Genomic DNA, 23,559 nt, shown 5'->3' with positions numbered 1-23,559 from the left:
CACCCACACCACCACTACAACACACGGTTGGCAGAGATGGAGACCCGATGCCCGCGAAGGCCCGCGTGCCGGGTTGTACAAGCGCTACAGCAACGGCTGTGCTCTCAGGGACGGGGACACCTGCCTGGAGGCCGACTACGCGTGAGCCCATCGCTGGCTTGGGTGCAGGTGTCTGCAAGTGGAGCACCACGTCTGCACGTTGCAAGTCAGGCTGCAGCTGGTCGTGATGGTCCTGCTGGATTTCAGCTTGCTCAGAGCATCCCGCTGCTCTGCCTGCTGCTTCCCCTTTGGCTCAAAGACATACTGCCTTTGGATGGCAAAAAGGATCCATTTTGAGCAAGGTGAGACAGGGTGGGAAGACTAAAGTCTAATCCACGTTGCAGTTCCTGAAGCGCTCAAGACTCAAGTACCGCAGTGCAGTGCTCTGATGAACCCAATCCAACCCCGGCTTGCAACACAGACAGAACGAAACTTGCTTTTAATCATGTTTCTGTGATTGCAGGGCTGCAACCCAGCTGAAACAAGTTTTTTTTTCTAAATCACAAGACCAAATTGTATTTTCAATTGGGTACAGGGAAAAAGAAAGGAGCCCAAAAGAGGAGTGGAAACGGAATTTGTCGCTGACTAACCACAAGGCCACAGACACATGGTCCATTGCCAGCACCGGACCCGTCTGATTTTCTTCCTGGCTTGCCATCGCCGCTTCACAATAGCAGCACAACAGCACCTTAGCGAGCGTCTTCCAGAGGGATTACTCAAACACCCTTCATTTTTGGCACTTGGTCTTATTTATCCCCACAAGACTGTTAGACTTAAACCGAAGAAATTGTAAAACCCTCAAGGATGGTGACATGAAAGCAAGTGAAACCAGACAGAGACTTGTGATCAAGTACTACATCATAACCATCCAAATTACAGGAATGACACATTAAACTGAAAACCGGAGCTTTGCTCTAAGCCCGGGGGGAAATTCGCAGTGGGGACCAGCTTGCCATGCCTGGTCTCTGCCCACAGAAGAATGTTTCTTGAACGTTGCAGCAAACTTTTTTTCAGCTGTTTTTCAGTTGCTCAGTCCAATTCAGGAAAACCAAACAAGAGTTAACCGTATGGTGGCTTTTTGAGAGCTGTTAGCGATTCAAGAAGTGACGGCTCTGTGATTCTGGGACACAACCCGACGGTTACTGGGCAGCTCTCTGCAAGACTGCCCTGGAAAATCAGGCCCCAGTGAGGCATCAGAGCTCAGACACACAGTTTTCAGCTTATTCTTGAAGAAAACATTGGCCACTCTTTCTCCGGTTAAATAACATTAACCCTGCAATCTCCTGGTCTCAGACAGGCTTTACTGTCTTGGCTTTGCAGCTTAAGCCACAGCACAAGAATGTGCACACAGAGAAAAGCTGCATGTGCAATTGCCTCTCTGATTCCTTGCTTATTTTCAAATTTAACCACAAGCACAATTCCTATGCAGGACTCTAGATGCCCTCACATAATTAAATATGCAATTTATCCAATTAAATACACAATTTGCACAATTAAATTAACTCAGTAGATTTAAAATCACCCATTCCACAGGAGCTCAGCCGGCTGCCTACTTAGCACGCGGACTCCTTCCCATGGAAAGGCATCTGATGCTTACTGCCAACCCCTTGCAACCCTACACATTTTGCAGCAGGCCCTGAAAGTCAGCAAATTCCACTTTTTAATGGACAGAGAGGAAGTAAGTTACTGGAACTCAAAGCCTTTATGGAAAATATCTTGCCAGTTGCCTCTTCTAATGAAAGTGGGGGATCTGCACGAGGGCAGCTGGACATTAGGGTTGCTCCAGGTTCCCCCAAGCTGTTGTAGCCCCAACCTGCACTGAAGGAGGGTCTCAGCTCTCTGGAGCAATCTAAGACATACCCAAGTTTTTAAACACCAACTCGTGGGATGGACAGACACTGCAGTTCCAGAGCGTTAATGTTCAAATAAAGGATTATGCATTGATACAACAGTGCCAGCTGCCACAGGTCAATATTGTCCAAAGACATTCCACGAGACCTATGTGCAGTGAGGAAGAGAAGATAAAAAAAATACATTCAAGAGAGGTTTCACCTACCTCCGGTCATTTCTCCTCCTTCTAAACAGCTTTTTGGTGTGTGCGATTTCAGCTTCATGAGGCAATGGATGGTAACCCTGCTGTAAAACAGAGGAAAAGGCAATGATCAATTCTGAGCTATAGGAAGCATCGCAGTGTAAGTGGTCGGGTGAGACAGAGCCAGATGCCTAAAGTGTGGACCTGGTAAAAGAAGTTGTTCCTGGCTAAGCATCTTTACAAAACACAAATCAGCGCGGTACCTCAAACCTGATCAAAGCAGCTCTGAAAATCCACCCATCTGTTATATCCTCCCAGGGCCATTACAATGAACAGGGAATAAAGTTATCTGCAATTGCTGGATAAGAGAAGCCACGTACAGCAGACAACTTCAACACGCACTGGTGCAACCCAAAGTACATGACTGTCGGGGAATTCATCCACATCACACATGATGCTTCATACCAATACACTTAAACTGCTGCTTCATCCACTTTTACTGGGCTGTTTTCCTACTTATTTGTAGCAGCATTTCAGCAGCACTGGAGGATAAGCTTGGAAGAAAGGCAGCATCGCTCAGCTAGCAGAGCACGCATGAACCACAGCCCACAGGGTCTACCGTGGCTGCACCGCTCTCTGTTAGCATGGGCAAGTCAATAAACGCGTTGTGGAGTACCTCATGGTACCTCCCCAGCGCTAGCCATGAACCCCAGCCACCCCTTGGAGAAGGGGATGAGTGGGATCCTACTCCATGGACCAGAAACAACGGAGACGATGAGGACATGAGATGACTTGCCCGAGTCAAGTCAGTGGAAGGGCTGTGTTAACCCAAGCTGCTCTTTCCCTGTCTTGTCCTCGCTCCACTGAAGGTGCTACGTTACCTCTCCTGGACTTGGTATGCTCAGCTGATAGCTGGGATGGTGTATTTACCTTCCTACTATGGGCACTGGGAGACTTTGTTAATGCGAGCAAAGAGCTCGGAGGTTCCTGGACGAAAGGCACTATGTAAGTGCAAAGTATTATTTATTTTCCAGAGACTACAGAGCCATCATAACCATAATGACTTTTATTTATGTAGTATTGTACTTCCCAGGCTGGCAATAAAAGCCCTGTAAAAGTTGCTCCTTTTATTTCCATAACAGTCTGTCTTCTCCTCTAAGCTGCAGTCGCTGCTGGTGAATCACCACGCGAGGGGGGCCACGACGGAGCAGCGTGGGTAAGGGCAAGGGGTGGGCAGGAACATTTCTCATCAAGCAGCAGCCTTGTCACATCAGCATGACACCGCAACACACTGACGTAAAAAAGCCCTCTCTCTGTGTGCAAAGATCCTTAAAAAGCAGAATTAACTTTAGTAGCAGTTACTGATATAGTCATATTTTGAATTCCTCTGGTGGAAGATGCAATAGGGTAGAAAGGTCTTTGTGAATGCTAATGAACTTAGGCTGGCAGTTCTCTGGAGTCCTGAGGAAGCCTCCCAGATACTGAGACCAGCAGGGCTTATTCTGACCATCCAGCCTGGCCATCTGCGTACGACGGTCTGGAGGACTGTGCCCATGTAGTTACTGCAGCAAGCCTACAGCTCCTGGGGAAACTAGCCTCTCCATTTAGGAGATGTTCATTTTTTTCAAAGATTTCAAGCAAAGAAGAATTCTCCAAGTCCATGGGTAAGTCATGCTGCTGGCTAACACAGCTGCACCTTGCTTCGTCTGCAACTGTGAAGAAGGCTGTTTCCTGGGAAGGCAGAGACCACAGGCAATTTCTCTTTTAACTTTCTCCTTCATTTTTATACTTCCCCAGCAAATTGGATGCACAGGGATTGTATGGTTTAGTGTGGGCACTATAAAGCACGCTCAGGAGTAGAATCCATCTCTCAGTGACCAAATCATCCCTCTCTCCTTGAAACATCTATTAAAACACCCTTAATACTCAGCGGCATCACTTCAGCCTCAGCACCCTACATTATCAGCCATAGCAGTGGTATAGAGGTCATCGTTAAACGATGTTGCATGAGCTTTCTCGCAAATCTACTTGTCCACTGAGGACCTGCTCAGTGAAGTATGCTGCTCTGCAGTCATTTGCTTGCACGCATTCACCCAGCATCAGAAAGAGCACTCTCCATGCTGCTTGGATCTTGCCTCGCCAGTCAAATATGGCACATCTTTGATTCACAAGAAGTAGTTTGGGAATAGTGAAAGTTGGAAGCCGGCTTTCCTGTGGCTGTGGTTGGGTTATCACTTATTTAGCAGGATTTGACTTGAGCTTTTCCTGCAGCTGAACACCTTGTAATTATTTTTGTATAGAATCTCTGATGGCTAATAGCTTAAAACGCACGCTGAAGCTTTTTCATTACTGGGTGCTGCAACTGGAGTTCTTCTCATCTATTTGATCAGCGTATTTTCACTAAATGTACAGGTGGAGCTTAGTATCTCTGCAATCTCTAATACTCTGAATATTTGCCTGAAGTTGGCCAATGGGTTCCAAAGCTAATGGGAGAAGGAAGGGAGGGAGCAGCCACAGACAGCCCAATCACATAAGCTCTGCTAGTTTAGGAAACCAGGCTAAAAATAGTATAATACTCAGTGAGACTGTTTCCAAATGTCGTACTACCGCAGCATGCTGAAGTTTGGGGTATTTTTAAGAATTTAAGCTGCGTTGCAGAAACATGTGCAAATACAATTACCCGGAGCTTGAAAAATGAAACCACCTCTGCAGAGTACACGGGCTGAAACGACCGATTTCCATAGGAGCAAAGCCTTCGTTAAGTCTCTCTGGTTCTACTCCTGGTCGTCCCAGCTAGGAAGCACACGCGCAGCGGTGCGTCGCTGCATGTCCTCCTACCCGCCCAACGCCACTGCTCTTCCTCTGAGCTATGCCAGCCGGCAGCGGGCACGAGTTGGCGACTCTTCTGGTTACAAACATAGGTGTGAGACGTGATTTAAGTACATGGGCATAAACCTCCGAATCCAAAGAGCACATCTGGAAGTTTCGCTTGCCCGAACAGAACAGAACTTAGTGTCCCCACTAGGAAAATCAAGAATCTCCCTTCTCGGACCAAGCAGTTCCCTTCCCTAGTCCTGGTCATGAGACAATGTTTTGGAAAAAAACAGTCACCGGTCCCTACTCTTGTCTATTTTGGTGCCTAAGCAGAGCTAATTTTGGAAGGAAGAAAAGTCGACTTTTTTTTGTGCAGTACACTGATGTAAAAGGAAATATCAGCCACTTCCAAGAAGGGCGGGGTGCGCGGACAAGTCCGAGGGCGCTGCATGGGCGGGTGCGGGACAGAGTCCCAAGTGCAAGGTAAGGACATTTATGACATGGTTCTTCGATTTAGCTGGTAGCTGCTCCCCACCACAGGTCAGGCAACATGGCAATGAAAATGCTTTTAATAAAGCTGACTTGCTGAGGACAAGGCGGATCTGAAATGCAGCTCTTCCATTTTTCAGCAAACCAGGGCAGTAGATAGGTGCTTTATGAAGCTGAAATCACTGAACGAAGCCAAAGGGACGTGTTTTGCAAGGCAAAAGAAAAATAGATGGGTAGATACTCACCACCCTCTGCTCTGCAATGGGTTTCCGAGAAGACCTACCCAAGAGGGATGTTTCGCTTTCCTGCCTGAGTCAGAAGACACTGGCGAGCCAAGGTGCCCAGGGTTTTCAAATGTGGCTTCGCAACTTGTCAGTGGGCAGTAAAATCACATTTGGTCTCTCTCCCACAGCGGTTTTATTTTGATATTTATTCCCAGGTGGCTCGAAGAGAATGCAACAAACAACCCACTTCAAAGCTGCTAGTTCTGGAAGAGAGAGGTGCGGGAAAAAGAACGAACAAGGAGCCCATGGTTTTAGGAAGTACCGCTAATAGGGGTCGTTTTTAATTTTGGAGCAAAACATTCTGCGGTTTACACAGTGGTAAACTTCAAGCAGAACCTGAGAAGCCCATGGGACTTCTAATGTATTTATATGTATGTCAGCTTTAAATTATAAACACGTACGCTGTAACTAGAAAGGAGAAGAGCTCTATAAGAGAAGGGGTGTTGAGCAGCAGTCTGCTTTCTGGGCCAATCCCCAGGAGATCAGGTATGTTGTGATGTGTATATTCTTTTGTCGATATTTTTGGGATAAACGTTCTTGGAGAAGAGAAGGTGATGTCTGGCAAGCTTGGGTGACTGTCCTGTGGCCAGGTAGCATATGCTAAGGGCAATCTGTAATTTACCTAAATTGGTGAAAACACACAGGGAAAATCAAAGTTTGACGCTGCTCCCAGGAAGATGGTGTGTAAAAATGGCTTGCAGAGAGCGGTTCAGAGAGGACAGAGCCCGATGAAGATTTCTGCAGAGGACGGGATGCTGCGGAAGGGCAGAAAGAGGGAGAAGCCACACTGAAGGCCTGCTGTGATTTGTCAGAGCTGAGCATGGTGGGTTTCTACCAGCACACGCACATACCCACAAACGTACCTGCACACACGCACACGCACTTACACACTCACGGGTGCTCTTTCCAGTGTCTGCGCTTTAAGCACCCAACGAACACGCCTGAACAACCCCTAACCCCGTCCACCCACCCATAAGAATCCAGCAAGACGACAGCTGCCTCCTTGTTGCTACAGTGCCATTTACATAAAAGTTTAATGAAAGAACAACAACAAAAAAAAGCTTTTAAGATCTCGTTGACATTCTGCAGCAACCCAAGAGCCTCCTTCGTTCCCGCCTTCCCCTTCAACACCCGCCACCTCCTCAGCAAACTCCCTTTCGGGAGTGGTCCTACCGCTCTCCTGTAGTCATTAACCCATGGCTACCGACATGGTGAAGTGCAGCTAGAGACCAGAGGAGAGAAATGGTCACTTTTCAAGCTACACTGCTCTGGGTTGAGGTTTGATAGCGTTTTTCTCATGCTTCCTTTGCAGCAGAATTAATTTAAGAAGTTGGAGGGAGGCATCAGCTTTCTTGGTTTTACTGATGATGGTGAATCACAAGGAGATAAATAGAAGTAAAGCATTTTTTTCTGCTGAGGCTTCTGTGGCCACCCTCACCTAACAATTCCCAGGGGTTTCTCTGGAACGTGACAGCAATTCCCTTGCAACACAAGCGCTACTTCATCCATACCTGACCGCTGGTCTGCACTCTCCCTCCTTCCCCTCAATTTCTACAAGACTCAAGTGCAAATGGAGACAGGGCTGGACAAACTCAATGTGTCAGGCATTTCACCAAGATCTGGCAAAAATCCAAGAGGCTCGGAAAGTTTGGAGTTCATTGTTCCGTCTCTGTGCTGCTCATGTCCGTCTGACTCAGTCCGACTGTCAGATGCGAAACTTCTCCCTACGAAGCAACTGTCTTCACTTTTACTTATTTATGTGCTTCTGTTGACGTTGCCCTCCAACAACATCGCAAACGTGTGCAGCCCTCCGACGCTGAGATGCTGAAGCACGCAGAGACGGCCCGAATTCGAAACAGCAGTTTTGGAGAGTGAACAAAAAACACTCAGAGAAGCTACAGGACAGATGGAAAAAACAACACTGGGGTGATGAGAGGAGGAAAAGAAATTATCTGGCAATATCAAAGTATCATTCCCTATGAGCTTTATCTCAGGAGCCTTTTCTGCCCTCGAGAAACATCTCCGCCCCTGCTTATCTTAAACAAATGGCTTCAGAAGGCTCGAACTGAACAAACAGGTTATTAGGCCTCCAGTAGATGCTGGGAGTTTTGCTCCATTTTATTACACACAAAGTTCAGGGTGGGATGTTTTTTTCTGGGGAGGGGAGGTAGGAAGAGGAGGGTGGGGTTGGGTTTGCGGGAGCTCAGAAGACATTGCATCTGCTAGCACTAAAACAACAATAGAAATGTTGTGGCCAAAGGCAGTGCGCTAAAAAAAAGAAAAAATTGCAGTTCCACAAATGCCCTAAAAAAACCAACCCAGAAACTTGTAAGACACCGTGATAAAGAGGCTTTAATCTGCCTACATGATGAATTATTCATGGCAGTCCTGGAAAGTCCGGGACAGCACACAGCCACAGACATAGTTATTAAATTTTATTGTGTCAGCTCGATGCTCTTGGTGCCTTATGGGATTGAATGTGCCAATGTCCAGTACAACCAACCCAAACAGGTAACATCCTGCTGGGATTGCTGCAGGAAAGGAACTCGCTGCTTGGCCTCTCCCTACCCAGCAGGTCCTGCAAATGTCCCGCTACCCACTTACCCTTCACTTCCAGAGGCATCAGACTAAGTGGAGCGGTAGGAATGGACTGCAGAGCACAAACGCATGCGCGGTGAAATTGGACTATATTACACTTTACCGCAAAACTCAATCACACATGCAAAGAGTGACAAATACACTCTATTTTGTATCACGATCCAGATGGTCCCCCCGCTGTGCACACTCGTGCGTGAGATCCGCAGAACGGGCTGAGGTTGTGTGGACAAGGTGTGGACAGACCCTTTACCTCCACTGCCAACATGATCCCATGCTATTTTCCCCCCTACCCGCTCAAAGCCAGCGTTTTACAAGGCCAAGGATAAGTACTGTAGGCATTTCAGGTAAAGGCAGCTCCTTGGAGAATACCTACTATTCCTTCTCCCCATTCCAGGAATTTCCACAGAAACTGGCCTGCCATTCATCCTCCTGTGTTACATGAGGGGAATTTTCTCTCTCTTGAAAGAAGACGGCTGTGGCATGAACCAAAGCCTTGACCTGATTTGGAAGCCATGGAAGAATACCAAACAATGTCAGGAAGCGGCCTGTAAATGATTTCCTCTCCATTAAAATTTAAGTGATAAATTTGTTCCTTCAAACTGCAAACTATTCATTTTTCCTGGAAGGTGTTTATAATAATGGCCGCACTTCTGTATAAGGAATCAATCAGTGCTCCTTTTTCATCTGGACTCGATACTGATTGAAGAGAAAGCGCAACGGTTTTACAAAACGCTCCTACTCCAAGGTGGAAGGCAGCTAAATCAGAGCACTCCACTGCAGTGGCTCTTCCCATCGCTCAGCAGTCACAACGCAGGATACATGGCTTAGTCATTTTTTGGGAGATGTCCTGGTTTAGAGGATTTCCCGATCAACTGCATCTTTGTGGAGCGTGCCGGAAACGTGCATCGGCCAGCAAAGGCTGAACGGTGAGCTGAAGCGAGCGTGCTTTGGTGGTGAGCACTGAGCAGGAGATTCTCCTTCCAGGGAAGGGCCAGGGGCACAGAAGCGATGGCAGTGATGGAGGCACGACTGTGACAGCGAAACAACACTCTTTAGCTATCATTAAAAATACCGGGGCTATTTCGTATGTGGCTCTGCCCTCCCGAGTTCCCCAAAGACGCAAACTCTTGGAATCCAATCTGCTGAGTGTTAAAGACAGTTTATGCAGCCCCTCTCGCAAACTGCAGGTGTTCTAATGAATTACAGACCCTGCACATGCCATCCCAGATCCGGAGAAGCATCTTTTAGACTCTTCCCACTGCTTTTCCTCAGTATTTGCTCCTGCCTCCTGGCAGAGAGCGGACACTGAGCTAGATGAAGATAGCGCAGACCTTGGCGTCTGAACGCTTTGCGGCAGCTAAGCTGCAGCACCTCGTCCCGCTGCAGCCAGCTCGGGAATAAAGCAAAGCAGCTGAGAGAATGGCTACCACAGCCCCGCGTGAAACTGGGAGGGAAGGACAACTACGTAATTAAAAACGTTAGAACAATCAGGCTGGCGCGCTTAAGTACCTCAAGTCAAAATTTACCTTGAATCTTCCCCAACGCCTGGTGCTGATCACCTACAGCAAGTTTTCTGGGGTCTATTTTTAAACCTCAGCCCCAGCGCTCCTGAATTATACATAATTCCGAGATAATAAAACTTTAAAATCCAGGACAAAGTCTCCTAGGAGGAACTGCCTCTGCAAACACATCCATATCCATAAATACAACGGCTGGCTGTCGCGGTCACCACGCTGGGCAGGGCCAAGCCAGAAGCAGCACAACCAGTGCCGCCAAAGCCCAGCTAAGCGACAGAGATACGTACACAGCGAAACTCTCCTGGAAACTGTATTGAAACTGGGTGCTCCAGACAGACCGAGACGGACATACTGTGCGATAGGAAGAGTATAAATAACAGACAAAAGAAATCCCCTTTGTTACAAGAATCCGCAAATCCAGAATCGGTTACAATCTGACTTAGGAAATAGAGTTTTTCCCATGTTGTAGCAAAACGGGAACAATACTTCATGAGTGGAAGTAACTCTAATTGTTTTAACTGATGTTATTTTAGTGTTGTTTAGGTTTATTGTTTATTTGTATGTATTTCCTCTAGCCGGGTCACACTTAAAAACAAACCTTGCTGTCAGCAGTAGTGTCCCATCCATAAATAAATGCATTTATTCAATAAATATAGATACAACCACACCAGTGCTTGGAGCCCTTAAATTCAGAATCTTTAAAGAATCCACATGAAAATAAATGGTAATGGTGACCTGCGTTTGCTTTACGCTGAAAACCAGAACTTTTTTCAACAACTGTCCTGGAATACATGCTGCCCACATCACGGGTGACCAGGAGTCACTACACCTGATATTTGTTTTGGGGTCTGTATTAGATGGTGTTTATGGTCTTTCAGTTCACACCGCGCAAACATGACATCCTCAAATCTGGCATTAGCCAAGGGGCTCAGATGTGAGATACTGGATTAAGCATGCCCTGAAGTCTGACCCCATTCCTGTTCCCTTCAAGACCAGGGGTTTAAGGGAAGCTGTCGTGGCAATGGTACTCTCCTCCGCTTACCATCACTGCATCCTTATTGCTAAGCGGAAAACTCCATTTTGGGACTTGTGTGATGAGCAGTGTAAAGCTGCTCCGCTCCAGGATGGAGAGCTTAGGGCAGAGATTTGCTCCCAGGTAGCCCGAGTTTCTCCTGAGGAAGGGCTGCACTAGTCTGAAAAGACTTAGCTAGATTTTGCCAAGCTTGTTCTTATTTGGGGGTGAGGGAGGAATTGCTCTAGTTGGGAGTTATAATGTTACAACGTTGCTATGGGAATATTTGCAACTTAAGCTATTTCACTCCTCTGGGGACCTAGCAGTTCTTTAAAGTACACTTTTCCTCTATTTTTTTCAAGCTTCTACAATCTACAGCTTACATACATCAGTGTGCTTGCTACCTGGTACTGCCTCCTGAGCTGAGATGAAGGGTGCAGATGAGACAGCAAGAGGACACTTGCACTGGCCCCATCGACTGCACCGAAGATCGAAGCTCCTCCACCCTCCATCTGGCTCTTCTGACAGTTGCAAAGAAGTGAGCAGCACACGGGGGGGAAAATCCGCTGGTGTGTGGCTGGCTAACACAAATGCAGGTATCATCTCGTCATGGCTGCTTTAGCATGAAGAAGGAACATTACCCCTCATTTGCTGTTCACACTAACGTCTCTTCATCATGTATCATGCAATCTTGGTGGATGGTGTCATGAGGAAGAGAAGTTCTTCACCGGACAGGCCTCCCTGATAAATTTTTAAGATGATATATTAACAGATCCTATAGGACAGAGTTCGGGCCCAGGTCATTGTCTAAACTGAAGAAAGTCTATTGAACCCCTGGTAGGATTACCAGCTTTGGGAGAGCACCTCCAAAAACAGCAGCTTCTACTGGGTGTGCTCACCTCAAACTTCGGCATTGCTCTCAACAGATGGTAGGGGATATATCCGAGTATATATTCATTTCATCTTATTATTAATAAACGATTGCACAAACACACATAAAAAACACCCAATCACCCAGAACTAGGCCTCTGCAAACCTACTTGTCTCAGGTGGACCAGAGTTTAAGCTCGTAGGAGCTCTAGCTCATGGAAGCTCATAGAAGCTGGAACAGCACAAAAACGATGAGGTCCCTAGCAGACTGGTAACTATATCACCATAAAAACAATAGGTAGCTGCTCCTTCCTTTCAATGCGGGTAGATGCAGTGGCACTACAATAACTTTCTCACCACTCAACCCTTGGCACTGCTATGGTACTTCCCTTTGGAGACTATCCAAATGCATTAAGTTTCATAACGCCCTAAGAATGCAGACAATAGTTAATAAGTCAATAAGCATTTTTCTGCTCTGCTACCTGGTGGGGAGCTGGCAGGCATCTACCTAAGAGGCTGGTCTGTGGTACGTCCTGAATTAATCATCCCAGGTATCTCCAGTGGAGAGGTCTGCTGCGTGCTTATCTTGCCACAGAAAATCCATCTCCTCATATCACTACGTCCTACTGAAATCACTATGACTGAAGTCAAAGGGAATTTTGCCACCAGTTTCAATGGGGTCATGATTAGTGGGATCCCCTTTTGATCTACCAGTCTCAGTTTTTCTTGCAGAATCAAATAGGGCACCTTCATGGCTGATGCAAGCTGTGCAGAATATGACCATCTTTTTCTTCTCTGGGCTCCTGATATCGTGCTTCAAACACTTTCAAACCACAGATATTCCAGTTTTAGACTCCTGTACTGAAGACATACACAATACATAGCTCCTGGGACTATACAACAACAACAACAACAACAAGTGTTTTGTCCTTTCCAAAATCTCTGACTTGTCTAGCTCAGTCCAGAGAGAGCAAGTGAAGATCCTATGTCACAACCACCCTAGCTCAGAAAACAGCCTAATGCAAATGCCAATTTAATTCTACAAAAAAACCTCATTCTTCCCTTTGAAAAGTCCAATCTCTTTGCAGGAGTGTGAGCTGTGTGACACAAGACCCTGACTTTCCTACTTGCCAGAAAACTCACAGTTTGACATTGGCTAAGAGTACATATCAAAAACCTGGACAACCTTAGGGTCTCTTCGGAGCCTTCTTCATTAGGTTGTATCAACAGAAGCTGTGGTCAAGTTACCAGGCAGTTTGTACACGGGTAGAAGAAACTGCTTCTTGAATATCTGTCTGTTCCTTCCCAAGATTTTCCTTTTATGCATCAAACACTAAAATTCCTCCTGCTGTAATGGATTTTAATGCAGGAACAAGTACATAAAACATTATGCACTTGCCACAGAATATCAATCATATCACATCATATATTAATTATGCTGGTGGTTTTTAACTCGTGCTTTACAGGCCTCTGGGAGCCATGGACTACTTTGAACAGTCAAACAAGTATGAGTAAGAAAAGCAAGTTCCTATCTGCTTTACAGCAATCTCCAAATGTGACATCTCTAAACGGATCTGGCACTTCCACAAAAAAACCCTTTAATGGTTCACATTCAAAGAAGGTTGAAAACCACCGAGGTGCACGTGGCTTGTTAAAGCAACCCGCCAGCAGCTCCAGCAGGTATTTGTGGACCCCCCCAGCTCCGAGCCCACCCAGGCTAAGAATCAAAAAACAGATCCTGAGAAACTACTTTTTATCCAAAAGCTGCTACACGACAGGCAGCAAGACAGGAGTATCTGCAGTCCCACATCTTGCAGAAGATGAACCTCAACCATGACAGCTCCAAAGATGCAGGGATAGCTCATGTTCTCCAGGCACCACTCAAGCATTAGCCTCTCTGCCACTACAAGCGTGCACTGTGATGGCTTTTGTGAGGACTGTTGCGAACCGGGTGAAGCCCTTTCAATTCATTTCACCCAGGAGAAGTGGAGGAGCCTTCAGGCTGTTCCTCATCAGAGCCCAGTGGGGACGAAGGAAAGCCAGTGACCAGAGCAACAAAACATGATAAACAAAACCAACTTCTGGGCATTTTCATGTGCCAAGTGACAGCACCAGGGGCTTGGCTTACTGGGATTTCTCAGGCCACATTATGTGTAAACAGTTTGATGAGCATTCACAGCCGTGAAGCCCCAAGGATGTTTATGGGCTGTTAGCAGTGCAGAGTACTTGCGAGGATTTGCGATCTGAAAGGTGTTTGCACTGCGTGCTGCGCTGCCTTTCCTTGCCAGGGCTTTTCCAGCGCCGTCACTCAGTGAATGAGACCTTCTTTCCAGAAGGATTGAGCATGCACGATGGGCAACACTGGGGGCTCAACTCCAAAACTCAACTGTTGGGCTGGGAAAGGTCAGAGATAGACCATTACTTTACTGACAGATTCTTTGTTATCACAACGCTGGAGACAGGATGGTGTTTGGGCTCTGCTTAAAACCTGCAGCCAACGTTTGCAGACCTAGTTGGAGACCAAACCTGCCCATTTTCACCTCTGCTGTTTGGACTGTTCTGACCGCCAAATGGGGAGCACAACCATGCCACGAGGCTGAGCTACCCACCCGCAGAAACGGCTAGCAAATATCCAAAGCAAACAACTCACAGACAACCCACGCACTGAAAGCCATGCAAAGAACAGCCTTCTGCTGCTACATACTGCGTTTATGTTCCCCAAGGCCAATCCTGCAGCGGGGTCTCCCGGCCTCTAATGAGCCGCAGATCACTGATAGATCACTATATATAGCTACACCAGCGCCCAAGAGGCTAAAAACACACATGATCCCTTCTCCTGCCTGTTCCTCCGTTCGGAATGAAGACAACCTGGCAAACCAGGACGGTTAAAGCCTGACCTTTGAGAAATCAATTCATCAGATGTCTGTGCGGGTGCTTGTGTCTCCACACTTGGCAGCCTCCGCCTTTCTCTCCTTATTGATGCCAAAAACATTCATTTAGCATCCGTGGCCTTTTGCCAGGAAGAACGCCACACTAGGAGCACAACCATCTCCTCCACTCCTCAAACAAACCGAAGCAACAAAAGCAAGGCTCTTCCTCAAATGAAAAAAAAAATTGAAAAAAAAAATTCCCACCAGCTAAGAAAAGCTGGAGGTTAATATAAATTCCATGGTTTTGAGGGGGAAATGGAGCTGCATTCAAAGACTCAATGGCTAACCACGCTTCCTTCGTCTGGCAACTGCGAGCTCCGTGAGTAGAGTTATTGAGGAAGTTAGACGAGGGCTATATTTGTTCCAGCTGCAGATTTCCCTTAACCCCTGGTAGTGGTGTTTTCAAAAAAACAGATTTTGTTTTCTGATGCTCGCTTTTCATTTCCATGTATGCCACGTTGCAGCTATTAGCTTTAATCACTGTCATTCATAGATTAAAAATAATGAAAAAACCCTTGCCATTCTAAGAAGTCCAGGCTGGATGAGCAAAAGGGGGATTAAAATAAGGCTTTCAGGAATTAACTTGGAACAGGAAAGAAGAAGATAAAGCCATTATAAAAGCTTGTGCTAATACAGGAGTCCTTTTTGTTGTAAGTGTTAATGCAGCCATGCAAATTCCTATGAAGATTTATTAGTCAGGTCATATAATCTGTTCTCCTTCCTCTTATGATGATGAAGTCAACACTATTTTTCCTCTACCAAAATGTTTTTCTCTCTCAATTAAGAGGGAATTTTTTTTTCAAGACTGTTTGTGGGATACACAAGACTAACTTTGAAGCTGATACCTTTATAACAGCGAAACACAGAGACACTGAAATCAAGATAACTGTTTAGAGACTAAACTGTTGGGATTCTCCCTACAAGGAGAGCATAAGCAAGACATTTTCAGTACTATCTCTCTTCATTCTCCCAATACTGCTATAGTATTATTCACTGTCCCAACACAGGTACGGCATCTTACCTCTCTACTGACTTCCTCAACAGGACTTTAGTTCACTAAAGCATTCGCTTTATGTGAATCTGCTCCTAAGTCTACTATTTGCCTTGGCCCTCAGCCAGCAAAGCACTTAGGCACATGCTTAAAGTTAAGCACAAGAGTAAACAGATTGAAGTCAGTAGGACTTAAAATTAAGCACATATTTCAAGGATTTGCTGGATAAAGGTCTTAACCCTGGTGTGCCACGTTTAACTAGGATGACTCTCAGCTTATTAGCTACCCCCTTTTCCCGACCTCCTCTCAATTAGACCAGGCAACAAACGGTTTCTGTTTTACTGATATGTCCTGCTACCATCTAAAAGTTGGCTTTAAAGAAACCTTGTCTGGCAAAGTATGTCTTTCTTTAATTATACCTGCCTCTGAAATACCTTCCAGAAATCCCCACCCAAAGCCTCAGGAAAGGAAATAACAGGAATTCTTGATGGTTTCCATGGGGGAAACAATCCTAACCAGTGAGACAAGGTGCACTAAGATGAGGCTGATGACTGTTCCTACTGTACATGATTCCCAACCCAGAGAGGTTCCTGAAACAACCAGGAGAAACCCCTAGGTATTATAGGCCTGATCTCTCAAGACAGAAACTCCTTTGAACCTGGTCACTGGACGTGGTTCCTAGCATGTCTTGAATCCTGCCTTGCCACTCTGGAAAAGTCTCTTGGTGGACACATGGAAGAAGAAGAGATGCACACCAACATGAAACCCATGAAACCACCATGCTTTTCCCCATAGAGAACTGCAGCACCCAGCAGCCCAACTTCCAAGAGGCCACAGCCTCTGAAGGGGTGAAGGTGTCTCCCAACCACCTCCATAACTCTTTCTTGTCTGCCATGCTCCCTTTTGCAACGTGACCTGTAACCTTTCTGAGCCTAATTCAGTTGCAGCTACACATCCCAGGACCTGGGCTCTGTCAGGGGTTGCATGCACACGTGCTCTTCCAGCAGAGTGAAAGCACTCCGGTGCAGAGAGGCACCCATCTAAACAGGCAGCACAGGCAAGACACAGAAGAAATGGACAGAACAGACAAGCAGAAGACTGGAAACTTAGACACAGAAGATGAAGATTTGCTGTTGATTTCTCCAGAAACAGGATTGGTCTCAGCCAGGACCAGCAACTTGCCTTGACTTGACAGGAGGCTTGTGGAACATCATCCACGTCGCACTCACATCCCTTAGCTGTCACCATCCGACTCGCTCCTAACCATCCTCTGCTGCACTTCCACCTGCTCTCGAACAGTCAGTCCTTCCCACCAGGATATGATCTGTCTGTGCTATGCACAGTAATGACACTAAATAATCAAGTAACTTTGGAAAAGCACCTGTGAAAGATGCCTGGCTGACTCCATCCAAACTGCAAACTGTTCTAGATGAGCACTAGATCATTAATTTTCATTGCAGCATACGCAGAAGGATTTTATTGCTAAAACACCTCTTTCTTTTTTGTCCAACCTCGTGTCAGGAAGGCTACCTCAGACCTCCCAGAACAGGGGCATGGTTGTCTTCTGCTGCACCGCAGCCTAGCCCTTCCTGAAGCCAACTGACGCTCAGGAATTGAGGAAATTCAATATTGTCTTGTATGCAAATCATGCAATGAAAAGACATAGCGGGCACAAAAACAAACAAGCCAATCTGCTTACACTTCAGACAGGAATGGCAGGATGGTCAAGGAACTCTTACCTCTAATGCAGCACGTTCCCAGCCTCCGTTACGCTCACAGCCCTCGGAGCAATATGTTTTCAGAGGACACTGGTTCCCCCTCTCATGTTTTTACCTCCTGTTCACAAATGGCCACGCACACCACACCAGGCGCAGTTTTCAGGGAGCACAGACACGCTTCCTCGCTGGCCAGGGGCATCTGTGGACTACTTTCTCTTCCAGACAAGTGAGAGCAGCAAAGGAGCTCTGCCTCCGAAGCATGCATTTCTGCAGTGTCACACTTCACCTGCTCTCCACCAAGGTCAATGTAGCCCATGCTATTATCATTTATTAGAGTTGTTGCTATGCTGTTTGGAAACACAACCGAAATCTGGGAGCTAGATGCTCTACCCAGAGATCAGAAAGCTGCTCCAGGATGTTGTGTCAAGGAGAAAGCATTATAATATTGAGGCCCAAAGAAGAACTGGCAGCTTACATTTACCTTCAAAAACAGGCACTTGTAAAAACTAGTTTAAATCAGTCTGTTTGTCTAAGCATTCATAAATTGAACGAAGAATAGTTTTCCTTTTGAATAAAGGACCCTTGTAGTGTGTGTAGTCCCAACACTGCGGCACTGTAAGAGTGGCAGGAGAACCTGAATTTCTTCCTGGTCCTGGTTTTTCCCACTGTGCCCTCAAGATTTCAGTATTCAGGCAAGATGTGGGGTAACTCCCCCCATGTCCCCTGTGGGGGTTCCTGACCGCTACCAGCTTTCTGTAGCCAGCTTTGGTTTCGCTTCAGCCCCAAGGCACACAGTAGCCTCTCTCAGCATCTGCAGAACAAGAGCAGTTTCCAGACGCGTGCACATAAACTCACACACCCCCATGGCTGCACTGACTTGCAGACGAGGGAAGGGAGAGTGGAAAGAGGAGTCACTGTGGTGCTCTTCAGATCATGTCAGGTCGCACGTACATTTGAAGTCGGCCACATGGTTCTCAGCAGCGAGGAGCAATCCTGTAACGGCTACTTCCTCCATCACTCGCAGAGCTGATCTCCAGGAAAGCTCTGTAGTGCGAGGAAATCCTGACCATCACCACCAAAGCATTATCAACACAACAAGGAGATAATAACGGCAGGAACTGCCTTACGGCAAAATCACCATCGTGATTCATGTTACCGATCAGTGCCAAAGTCCAACAAGCAGTCCACTCTGTAACAGAGCGAGAGGAGGTCACACATGCTATTAGCTGATTATTGTGCAGGAAAAGAGGTGGGTTCTGACAATTTGAGGAGCATCGTCCACTCTCTTTGTGGAATGGATCGTATCTTCACTGCACAAGACAGCTTACTGTATTTAACTCACCTTCTCATAGAAGGCCACAGAGCCCACCTTCTCCTCAAGGAAGGTAGGTGCTATCTAACCTGGCAGTCACCAGATACCATGGCTGTCTAGTTGACACCTGGAAAAAGTATCATCATTCAGGTTGGAACAGAACCTGGAGTGGTCTACAAGGGCACTCAGGGCTGTTTCTTGATTGCTCGGGATTCACAAGAAAATCACAGAAACCATAGAGGCACTGTGATCTGTGTATTACCCCCCCACAACAAAGAGACGCAGGTTGCTTTGAAGAATAAGACAGACCTGTGTGCACACAGCTGTGGGACATGCCCTGTCAGCACTTCTCTCGATCTTTTACTCCAGGGGTTGCTGACTCAGATCTTCACAGTTTGTGATTCGTGTCCTAGGAGTAGCGTTCAGGTAGCGAAGGGTGCTACCCTGGGCACCAGCAGACACTGCTTAATCCCTAGAAGATGCTCAGTGTGGAAGCAGCTGACTCTTCCGACCCTGTCCTTGCTAGGGAGCTACACAGCAGCAGCGTGCAGGATTTACACATGTCCTGCGAGAGCAGAAAATTCCCCCACCTTGGATGATCAGAGGAACCGTTCAACAAGGAGCTCCTGGAAGAGGTCAAGAACTGGGGAGAAGCAGGGATTTGGCAGCACACTGAGCAGACGCTGGGAAAGAAGCTGCCACGGAGCCTTGGAGAACCGATGCCAAAGCCGGAGCACGGTGGGGCGATATTTGAGTGGTGGGTGCATTAGATCAGCTCTGAGAAATACTCCTCAGTACCTTCTCCAAGCGCTGACGCTGCACCATAAATAGGACACTCCAGAGACTTGGGGGTTTCTTTTCTTTTCTTTTTTCTTTTTCTCGCAACTCAGGATTGCTAAATTCACAGAGCTGTTCAAGAATCTTTCTTTAATGTCACATGTGTGGCTAAACTCCCTCAGGCCCCAGCAGAAGCAGCCTGGGATATTTGCACATACCCCGCACAATGGAAGGAAGAGGGTGTAGGAGGGAGGATCAGACTGCTGACCCCTTTATTGTTCTTGGGCCAGAAGAAAGCTTCCTCCTGGCTTAAGAACCTCTGCGCTGAAAAAGTTTTCCAGCCAGACCGAGTCATACGGAGTCACTGGGGGCTTTTTTTTTTTGTCTCTCTCCTTCCCCTGCCTCCCTCTTTGGTCGAGCGACGGGGAGTCACAGGGTTGCGCTCCATTCACAAAATACCTGCTGCACATCACGTAGTCCTTCCCCCCGGCGGCGGGGAAAGGCGCTGTAACCCAAGCAAACGAAAATAAACCATTTTTCTCCACGGATTTGAAAAAAAGAAAGGAAGAAAGGACCCTGCTCCCAGACTGACGCCTCCAGCGTGCGCGCGCCGGGGAAGGGGTAGGCGGGGGGAAGCGAGACGACGATATGAAAGAAAACAAAAACAGCAAATTCTGCTCAGAAAGGATTAAGCGGAGGTTTTCCAAAAAAACACCCCACCATTATATAATGAGGCTTAACTCAGAGTCACAGGGGTCACACAATGCAGCAGACTGGAAAAACCAAACTGCAGTGTAGCCTTTTAATTGTTAAGCCAACCATAAAAAAAAAAAATAGAAAAACGATATCGTGATTGTACAACAAGGTGGCCACTCACACACTAACGCTCTAATTTTTTCCCCTTTGCTCTTTCTGGCTGGAACGCCCTTCAGCGAGAGTTCAACTTTTCCCCTTTCTGATTTTCTGGTCGGTGACCTACTTTGTCTGGACTCTTCTCGGTTGAGTCGTGGCCCTCTCCTGATTTTGGGTGCAGGGAGCTGCACGCAGGGAGCAACCTGCATCAAGCACCATCAGTGCCTGAGGCAGGGGCCGATCCTGGATGTGCTGTAGCACCATTCCTGGAGGAGACAGGGAAAGCTCAGCTCAGCTCAGTTTTGGTAGCACGCAGGACTTGCATTAGTTTCTGAAGACTTAAGGCACACACATGGTTGATTCCCATTCAAGACAAAATAAAGAGGTCCTTTTGCTGGACGACAGCTAGTAACCAGATGCTTCAAGTACAATTCTGCTCATGGAAATGGCTCTTTCAACTTTGTGCCGACAATCCAGGTACCAAAACCCGTCCTGCACACAGGAGCCCTTGTCCAGATCAAAATCTGTATGCAGGGAGATTATTTTTATCATGCTGGTTACATCTAAAAAACCTCAACTCTGACCAACAGTGGCAAAGCACCTGGCTAGCCCCTGGGTCCTCTCTGGTTCTCCATAAGCTTTAAAGTGAGTTGATCACTGAACCGCTGGAAACATCTCCTTGAAGTTCCCCCGTCCTTGACATGCCCCAGCACCCGCAGAGCTGAGCAACAGGGCTTCCTCATGGCTTCCTACTGAACAAGGTTCATGGACCCATCAGTGTGGATGGGGAACCAGAGAAAGTGGAAGAAAGCTTTAAAAAGGATGGCTGAGCTCTCCACTGTCCAAAAACAGCACAGGCAGAAGGAGTACAGCTGATCCAACGCCGCTCTGAAACAGTTGAGTCCCCTTGCTCAGCACCTGCAGGGCACCTGCATGAGGCCAGATTTGCAAAACTGTTCAGCCAAGGCCTAGCCCTCTACACAGTCAAGTCCTGGGAGTTTTATTAGGGGGGAAAAAATGTTTTTAGTAAGTTTAAACATTCACTCTTTGGAAATGTCAAAAAAGGGGAGAATTTAGCATGATGAGGAACGACAATGTACAAAAACCCCTTCCATATCCTTTCTTCCCTCCCGTATCAGCTGTATTTCTCTTGTCCAGCACATGGGCTCTTTCACGTGCCTCCAACCTCAACAGCAGAACTTGCTGTTACTGTACAGGCAGGAACCAGCGCCCACGAGGGATCCCCATTCCCTAGCAAATCTAGGGCAAAAAAGGACAACGGCTTCGTTCACACCCTACTGATCAGCAGATTCTGGATGCCATCCTGGGCCTGTGTTTGCTTTTAAATGGTAACAAATGAAAACCCAGGTTTCACTTTTGGATTTTAAAAACTGGCTGTCCTTGCTGGATGACCCTTAACTAACAGCAAAGACCATCTCATCTTCAAAGCTGCTGGTTCAAATAATGCCCGTGTAACTACCGACCACAAATCTTTTCATCCTTATCCAGTAACTATGTAGTAATGCAAACTCAAAGATCTAGATGTTTACATTTTATTTATTTATTGGTAGCCCCAAGAGAAAGGATGGCAAAAGTCAAGCATGCACAGCCCAGCAGATTTAATGAATAATGTCATTCATATGCATGTGATTGAGTGAGTAGTGGAGGTTTCTTCCCCAAGACCAGCAAACAGATGCAATCTGTGTCTTGTACGATATCTGCTTGTTTGGCCCAGGCGAGCGGAAACAAACTGCTCCTGTAAGCATACATATTTTCTTTCCGTTTGGAGAGGGCGCCTCAAAAGAATATACAATGAGAAATGAAATAATCAGGCAGGCCACAAAAGCAGGAAGAAATGAAGCTTTATCATTCTCTAGTGGTTTCTCTGTTCATACATTACAGGAATTTAAAAAAAAAAAAAAAACACCAAAAAATACCAAAACGAAACCCAACAACAAGCAGTTTCTTTGTGGCAGTACCAGCAGGTGAAAGGCCTGGCCAGAGGCCTTAACCTGAGGCATGAACCAACAGTGCTAATGAAGAAGTGAGACATTCCCAGGTCACGCTCAAGAGTAGATGTACAGAATAAAGTAAGGGCTCATGTTCTCCGCGGGATCCTTCCTGGCAGCCGAGAACCGGAGCGAACAGGGATGCCAAAAACCCGGAGCAGAAGAGCTCTGCTCAGCTGGGGAAGCATCAGCCACGGGGTTCACCCTGTGCGGCCAAAGGGCCGGGAATCCAGAACGCTCTCCGAGCTTTCCTGCAAACTCTTGGGGAGACCTGGGACACCTCATTTCTGCGCTCTCTGCCTCAGTTTCTCCATGCATACATGCAGAACAGCTAACATTTTGCCACATCACGTGCGCATTTGTATCCGTGCCCAAATACGGTCCAGCTAGACACAGGGGGAGTGAGAACGCATTCCTTCTGCTATTTATATTAGTCCAGATTAAAGCCTCTAACCCCACAATTCAGCAGAGGAATTTCAAAGATGGCACGGACTTTTCTTTCATTGACTGTCTTGCATTCTAACACTCACATATCCGAGCGGCTGCTGCTTTTAGATCCAGCGGAGAAGTGCACAGGGTAGCTCAAAAAACAAACAAACCCCAAAGGTATTTTTAAAATCATAATCTATAGACAAAAATTTAGGGACAATATGAATACAGGACTAGGAAGGACCTCTTGGGTACAGAGCGCAGTCCCGTGCTAGCATAGGCAAGTACATCCTACAATTCCCTTCACAAACAATCTTTATCTTCCTCGTGAAAAACACATACAGGCGTCACGTGCAGCAATAAATTTCCTAGTTAAGGGACAATCTCTGACCGAACTACCTTGCCTTGCAGTAAACATCTATCCTGCTACTAAACGGCTATATTTACATCTATAGCTATATATATATATGTCTCCAAGCTGCACGGCACGTTCGACTGCAGCACGTAAGAGCATTTACTTACCTGCTGGCTGCAAACAGGAAACTTGTGTTTTAAGAACCTCTGGTCTCATTTATTGCACCAGTTGCTATTTCCATAACATCAGAGGAAAGATTTTAGCAAAAGGGGGGAGCATCTTATAGTTTAGAATTGACTTTAAATGCTGCAGGAAACATTAACCTATTATTTTGTCGGAAAAGGGATGTCATATTAGCAGAATTTTTATGAAAAGCTGTGTTTTTATGCTATATAGGTTCCTCTGCCAATGGGAATTAGCACGTCTCTCTTCTTCGGTCCTTGGAATGCCTACTTTTTAGAAAGAAATGCCTTCCTTCCCTTTATTCTGTAAAAAAATTCAGGCCTTCCATGGTGAAAGGGGAAGTGGATT

At 46.6% G+C, this 23,559-nt stretch overlaps 1 protein-coding gene across 10 annotated transcripts in view; it reads right to left on the bottom strand.

The window, feature by feature from the left end:
- The window catches only part of LOC135325130 (CBP80/20-dependent translation initiation factor-like), a 201,430-nt gene that overhangs the window by 89,406 nt on the left and 88,465 nt on the right, over positions 1-23,559 (bottom strand). For 8 of the 10 annotated variants that reach the window (XM_064502747.1, XM_064502749.1, XM_064502748.1 and 5 more), the window contains one exon: positions 2,096-2,175. In XM_064502747.1, the coding sequence (XP_064358817.1) occupies positions 2,096-2,175 (80 nt within the window). The remainder of the gene's footprint in view (positions 1-2,095; positions 2,176-23,559) is intronic. The other 2 variants (XM_064502744.1, XM_064502746.1) reach the window with 1 other exon arrangement.

This window comes from Dromaius novaehollandiae, chromosome Z (genome assembly GCF_036370855.1).
Source record: "Dromaius novaehollandiae isolate bDroNov1 chromosome Z, bDroNov1.hap1, whole genome shotgun sequence".
NCBI classification, from domain to species: domain Eukaryota; kingdom Metazoa; phylum Chordata; class Aves; order Casuariiformes; family Dromaiidae; genus Dromaius; species Dromaius novaehollandiae.
The sequence above is the reverse complement of the archived record's forward strand: the minus strand, read 5'-3'. Positions and strand labels throughout refer to the sequence as shown.